Raw genomic sequence first — 7,500 nt, 5'->3', positions numbered from 1 at the left:
ATAGAGCGATAGTTTGGGTGTCTGGTCTGTGTGTATGCGTGTGTATGCGCTTCTATATACACAAAACCACAAACACATATGGGTATGTGTGTCTGCAACAACTGCACCATAACCTAAAATATAACTAATTACTAGTTATATGCAACAATGCTACTAAATTTCTGACGAACTGGTGCTAATAACATGCTAAAATATCGATCTAGACGCAATTAAATAAAATAGAGTTTTAAAGTTAGTATAAAAATATGAGATTGTCGAAGTAGTTAAATTAACTCTTGTCTGAGAGCAGACACTGGAATGTAGCTCAACAACAAGGATTCTGAATGCAGAACGCATCTATACATTGAATAACTCAAAATATAGATAAAAAGTAGAAAACATATATGTATAATTTACGTCGTAAATTTCACAATATAACAATTCTGATTAACAAGCACAAGCACCTCTTTATCAGTTACTCCATCACGGAACACTGTGGCTTCAATAGCAGCACATGCAATCTAATCTGCCTGAGTAATTCAAGACATAAAGGGAAGGGACATGATTATATCTGAGATTGAAACAATTATCGATGACACATTACAAAATGTCTATATTTTTAAACAAGAAATGTTATGAAATTAACGTATATGTCTTTCCTGGTACACACCAATTCTTTATGCTGACTGACTTAAAAGAAATGGAATTTTGAACATGCAAAGAAAAATTGAATATGGAAAGACAATTTAAAATGAAACGAGAATAACTAGTCAGAAATTTTAATCCTATGTAATAATAACTGCCAACAAAAAATTAAATATATGTAAAAATGCATTAAAAAATTATTAATTAATCCATATTCAATTAAAACTACGCAAACACAATCTACTAACCTTCATTACGCCAATAACCTACACTTTGCATATGTAACAGCGTAAATATTACTGCAAACTAACCGAAAACTGAAGCCCAAACATTAAAACGTAAAGGGATAAATGGAGATTTAATTACACTTTAAAAAATAACAAATTAAAATAGATATGTAAAGAACAGACCTAAAAGGTTCGTTATGAAGTCAGCATCATAACTGCAATAACATCATTATGAAGACACACGAACACTTACATAGACACACGGATATGCTTGTAGCTCATAGGGAAGATGCTGTGCAATCAATTGTTGTGCATCGTTGGTGTAGATTGTGTCTCTACAGGTGAGGTGACTTTTCAAAATATTATTTCTTGATATCACTTCTCGCCATTTCACTTTTATTTAATTGCAATATGCCTATTCTTTGGACACGCTCATAGGTAACTCTTGCTCTGTAGTAATTATACTTGTTCTGCTGAGTTAGGCTAATACGGGTTTTTAAGTAGAAGCAACCTGCTATTACTGTGTGCTTCGCCACATTCGCTGGAGACGACATTTTGTTTACAGAAATAACACCATTACACAGATGTATGGAGAAATTTAGATAAAGACAAACCAACTTCGGAATGATGCCACACAGTAATGTCACCTGCGAGTGGTAAAATTAGTAAGCAGAGTTTGACACTTAGGATCTCTTAGCTTGCTGTATAATTGAGCTGTGCTCAAAATCCATGACTGATGATGAGAACTATGTACATAAGAAAGAGAGTTCAACGTGTTTAGCTTACCAGGTGACACCCGATCCAAAGGATACAAGTCTAGAGGTCTGCTCACGTTTGTTGCCCTGGAAAAGTTTCAAGCATGAGAGGATATATCTTTTTAGGATCTGATCATAGATGGTGAAATCTGTGTTTTTATTATCGGCACAGAAACGCTGAGCACGCGCCAGCGATTGACATAGAAAGTCATGGTCACAGTAAATCATGGAAAGACAAGGTCATCATTCCCCTTCATTTTCTAAACCATAGTGTACTGCACGAGCAGTATATTGAGACATTCGGTCATATTATGGACATTTTTTGGAAAAGAAGACTGAACTGTCAACATTTTCATTAAAAATCGCTATCAAACTCTACATCTGAATACAAATGAGGCAATCGCCAAATTAAGAGAGTTTACAACCTATATCTTATGACCTTGTCTTGTTTGGTCTAGCGAAAGATATTCTTTTTAGACAAAAATTAGATGATACACACTGTGAGTGGATACCATACTGAAACATTCGGTACTAATCTCAAGCATTGTGTTCAAAGTTAGGACGAATCCATCGCTTAGGATGAAAGCTAATTTAGTAGTGATTCTCTGTAGGGTAAACGTTTCTCTAGCAGTATGTGAAATCTACAAGTCATCTGCATGCAAATCAACATACCTCGCAGACTACGTCTGTAGGACAGAACAGGCCCACAAAACTGCACTACTGGGGACAACTAGGATTTTGAGAATTGTGTTTGCGTGTTTAGTGTTTTTGCCGACAAGTTAGCATCCAAGTACCAAAAGTAACAGTCTTCGGAAAGAGACTCTTTGAGACATCTGACAAGAAATTGCTGTTCCCTCTCACAGAATCTACCAGAGAAAGTAAGACCGCGAGAGCTGTGAGAAGTAAACAAACAATAATAATGATGACGAGAAACAGAAAGTAGAAGGTCTGATTTAGTGGTATTAGTAGTAGTAGTAGTAGTAGTAGTAGTAGTAGTAGTAGTAGTAGTAGTAGTAGTAGTAGTGGTGGTAGTGTTGTAGTAGTAAACAAAGAGAATAAAAAGTATCAGGGCCAGATGATTGATTCTACAGTTTCAAATGATGTGAAAGTCAATATTAGAGGTATATAGATGGCAAGGTACTACCACTTAATCATTGAGTTACACAGGCTATACAAAATGAGGGTAAAATGAATACCTGCAATTATAGATTCATTAGGATCTATTCCTAACGACTGGAAGAGATAGAGAGGAAAAAAAGGTATAAAATTTAGTTTAGAGCAGCTCAACAGAACAGTATTATTAGAGTCAGCAAGGATACTTAGGAATGTTCTTGGTATTTGAAGGGGCTTGTTTTGGCCCGATGATAGGAAATTTTCTGTCCAAAACAGTTTAATGTGTTGCGTGTATGTGAAATGATAATGATAATGATGATGATGATGATGATAATAATAATAACAATAATAAATGCCCTGATGAGTACCAGGCAGAGGCTCTCGTGGCTTCTGATCTTAACTGATTGGAAGTGTTATCATATACATTGTTATGTCATGGTATAAAAGATGGTCTACAGCAAATATTCTGCTCAATACCACACATTTGTTTGTCAATTACTTGACCTTAACCAGATGAGCATGTCCTTCGGTGGCTGACGATATGTGCATCTCTGTTCATGAGCAGAAGTAGTGGTGGAGCATCATAGCCATATGTTGAAATGAATTCTGTGGGGTTGGATAATTCACCTTTGCAAACATGGGTGTTTCCTTCAACATCATTAAACAACCGTTATTCAGGGGTTTCTTGAGAGTGAGGAGCGACACGACCTGAAGATAATTCTAACTGGGCTTCACCTGCAATATCATGCGCTATTTATCTTGATAAGAGATCATTGTGTCGCGCACATATGGTTGTGATGCATGCGCCTGGTGTACCCTTATCAGACGGGTAGTCATGATAGGTATACTGGGTTTCGTATATTTTACCCAGTTTCACATTTATAGCATGCACTGCTCTCTCACTTAATAATAATAATAATAATAATAATAATAATAATAATAATAATAATAATAATAATAATAATATATACATATACATATATATATATATAGGCATATATATATATATATATATATATATATATATATATATATATATATATATATATGTGTGTGTGTGTGTGTGTGTATTAGTTGGTCAGACATACATTTTTAAAGTGCAGGGTATATTTTCAATTGATGGAAAAATATTTCAATGTTCATAAAATAAACATCATCTATATCTTCAGGCAACCAATAAGTAAAGAGATATGCGAAAGTGCTGAGTTTAGCGACATTGTACTATAATATGTTTCACTTAAAGCCTGTAGAATAAGCAAATTCTTGTGGTAACAGAGACTTTCCTGTCCTGCATTGAATACGTGTGATAAATTTCAAATTCTCCTGTTGCGTTTGTTTGTTCAAATGATACAGTTTTCTATTTTGAAATATATATTTACAAGTCATTTCTTGCGAGAATTATCTGTCTTCCTTCCAATTTACATTTAACATGAACACCATACACGACAATCTGTTGTCAGCTCAGAATCATCTCAAACCGCATCCTGTTTTGTATTCTATTAGCTAGACCACATTCATCCTTGACATTATTTTACTATTGCTTTCTTCTTCACCACTCTTCGTCCTCCCAGTTACATTGGCTCTGTGCTCATCGTTTTCTCTGGTACTTTTTCTTTATCACACATTTCTTTTGGAAACTCCGATTTGCTTGAGTCCTTCCTGCATGCATAGGCCAGTAATAATTTGAAAGGACCATTAGCGATGTTGAGCCCACCGGTGTCGGAAGGCCTGCAAGGAGATTATCAATATCCCTCCTGTAAAATCTATAAATATGAAAGGAAATCATGTTAGCTGATATCATGGTTCTTCCCAAATATTTTTAATGAAATTTTTATATAATATTTTACATCCCAAGAAACGAATTTCTCAGCCATCTCATTTTACATTGATTTAAAATATCCACACAAATTTAATCAATACGGAATTCGTATTTCTTTTACTTTTCTTGCAATATGTATTTGATAGATTATATCTAGAAATATCGCTACTGTTTTCTTTAGCAATAACTAGCTATTATCTTTAGCAATAACAGACATGGAATGAAAACATTGTGTTCATTTAGAAATAATAGTGTTTTAAACATCATTTCGTACGGGAATAATCTAATTCAAATTAGTGTGAAAATATTTAAGATGTCGTTAGTAAAGAGAAGATATTTAAGGTAATAATGAAGGTGTGGTTACGTTGACTGCATTACAAAATAAAATGGTAAATCTGAAAATAAGAAAAAAAAACAAAACAAATTAGACTGTGAGTTGTTTGGAGGGGTTTTGTAACATTTGAATACTCTATCTTATCTATTCAGCTACTCTCCAAATGTATTGGAGCCAATCAAATTACATTTGCTTTACATTTTCTCTGGGAAATTTTCAAATTAACTCTATAGCGAAACATGTATTTTCTATTATATATTAATTACTTATCATCATACAGTCGAAGATAGAAAGATGTCATTAAAATATATTGAACTGTTTAACTTTTCCGCTACTTTCACCACTTATAGAAAGAATTCGGTAAAATAGATGACTGAAATCCACAATAATTGTTCTTTCAGAGCGTACCTCCAAATAAATTCATGGCATTGGTCCTCCTTCACAGAGACGAACATGCTCAAGTGGCACATGGTGGGCCGCCGTTTATTATATGGCATAGGTTATATATTTTTATGTAAGTCCCCTTTCATTTTCAGTTTTGTATCTCTGATTCCCGATGTGAACAGACACTTTATTGAATTATATGAAGTGAAACATTGTACGAAATATTGTACACGTTGTTTTTCATAGATGGAAATGTTGCCTGAACAGTTTTACAATGAAAGTCAATTTAGCTTTTAAAACGTGCCTTATGATTATGTTGGATCAAACTTAAACGTCTGGAGAAGAAAATGGGGTTCATTGGAAATAGCGATAATCAACATTGTAAAAGAAAATTCGCTCTTAATATTTAGAAGTTATATTTTCATTGCGCATATTTGATACAAATTATGTATAGACAGACACTGGGTATTAATAGAAACTATAAATGAAACGAATGAAATCGAAGTAGCTGAAATCGTCTGAGGAAAGTAGAACTTTTCATTAAATTGTCTCTTATATTTTTGAGGAGATTGAACTTTACTTTCACAATTAAAACACACTTTAGAATATCCATTTCAAACTATTTACAGTAAGAAATAATTGGCATTACTCGTATAACTTAAATTGTATAAACGAAACTACGAGTTGTTTTCTGACCTGCTACGTATAGAAGTGAGTTTCCATTATATCACACCACACTATTTTACGAAATATACAGCTTATTTAGACAGTCGAGCATAGGCAGCCTTGCATTATCCAACTATTCTTTCAATACTGTCCCCGAGTTAAACAGTAGTAGTAATAAATGATGGATGCGCTTTCACGATCCACTTAACTGGTACAAAAATAATGAAATGATTAATAAATACGTCGATTTAATAAAGAATCAGCCAATATTCTTCTACCCGTTCTGATTCACAATCTTGAAAATTTCCGGTAATTATACGGATCAGTTTCAGAGAGTGCCCTGTCAGAGAATCTTAAACAATAATCTTCATTCCACAAGCATTGCTTCCTGCAATTGTGGAGATTTCAGTAGAGTTGTCTGGGTAGAAATGCAAACAACAAGTATTGATGCACATGATATCTATTGGCATTGCTGTTTGCATAAATTATATACCGTCTTCATATTACATATTTGATTATGGTTGCTGTGTTGCAGTAGAAATACATCAATAATCTGGTTAAAAATTTAATGGGTAATTATAATTTGTCATTCGATTTTGCTTTACTGTTATGTTATCTTTCTGTTCCCATGTGAAGAAATGGTTAACCTTGTACAAAAATCACGTATTTCGTATTTCTAACGCTAAATGACCAGACCCTGGGAAGTAAAAGTAATGTTTTGTTAACTGTTCTATGCAGCACAGTATCCAAGACCATACTTTTAAAACAATACCATATTTTTTACGAAAAATTGTAAGGTAACATATCAACACTTGATTTATCCAGTGCCATGATAGTGTATATTTAAATAGAAATTGTATCTTTTCATAGACTTTTTTTTGTTCATGCAACATAAATTATGTCACTTATTTGTTTTCCATTTCATTGTCATTCTGTTCTCATTCTTGTTTCCCCTGTCAAAATCTCTCTGGTTATTCATTTCTTTCCTTTTTCCTTTCGTTGTCAAACTTTTCCAACATTTTCATACTTTTTTCTGAAATATATTTGTTTCTATTTTCTTTTTATCGTTTCTTAAATTATGGGAGATTCTTTTTTAAGACATTGCCTTAAGAACTATTCCGGCATTTGAATAGCTTTAATAGTTTTCATTTCCTATGCAGGATCTCTAGCGATCGTAAATATACTTAACTAAGACCGGGCCTGCTTGTTATAGTATCATCGCTTGCTAGAAGTGAAAGTGGATATTCACTCCTGTACCTGTCAAGAAACGGCAGCCGAAGCTGTGTGAAATCCCACCATGCCACATTTACAAGCCATCTTAGATAACGTGTCTAAGAAGTCTCATCACTGACTAGTTAATATAATGGTCGAGCAACGCTAGTGGAGAGTAAAACAAAATGACAACAAAAGCCCATTTAATGTTTTCTCACTATTCCAGCATTTGTTTGATGAAACAACATAAATTACCTCAGAGAAATATTCACATTAGTTCAAAGTATAGAAGGTGAAATACATCACATACATTTATATATTTGTAGCATTCTCAAACTTTTACATGTATTGAGATCATATTTTACA

The 7,500-nt window shown here is 33.5% G+C and overlaps 1 protein-coding gene across 1 annotated transcript in view; it reads left to right on the top strand.

The window, feature by feature from the left end:
- LOC106878500 (putative tyrosinase-like protein tyr-1) overlaps window positions 1–7,500 on the top strand; it is a 24,699-nt gene that overhangs the window by 13,310 nt on the left and 3,889 nt on the right. The window contains exon 2 of the mRNA XM_014927727.3: window positions 5,274–5,386. Coding sequence (XP_014783213.2) covers window positions 5,274–5,386 — 113 coding nt within the window. The remainder of the gene's footprint in view (window positions 1–5,273; window positions 5,387–7,500) is intronic.

This window comes from Octopus bimaculoides, chromosome 3, assembly GCF_046866305.1.
Source record: "Octopus bimaculoides isolate indiv1 chromosome 3, ASM4686630v1, whole genome shotgun sequence".
Classification (NCBI taxonomy): domain Eukaryota; kingdom Metazoa; phylum Mollusca; class Cephalopoda; order Octopoda; family Octopodidae; genus Octopus; species Octopus bimaculoides.
The sequence above is the reverse complement of the archived record's forward strand: the minus strand, read 5'-3'. Positions and strand labels throughout refer to the sequence as shown.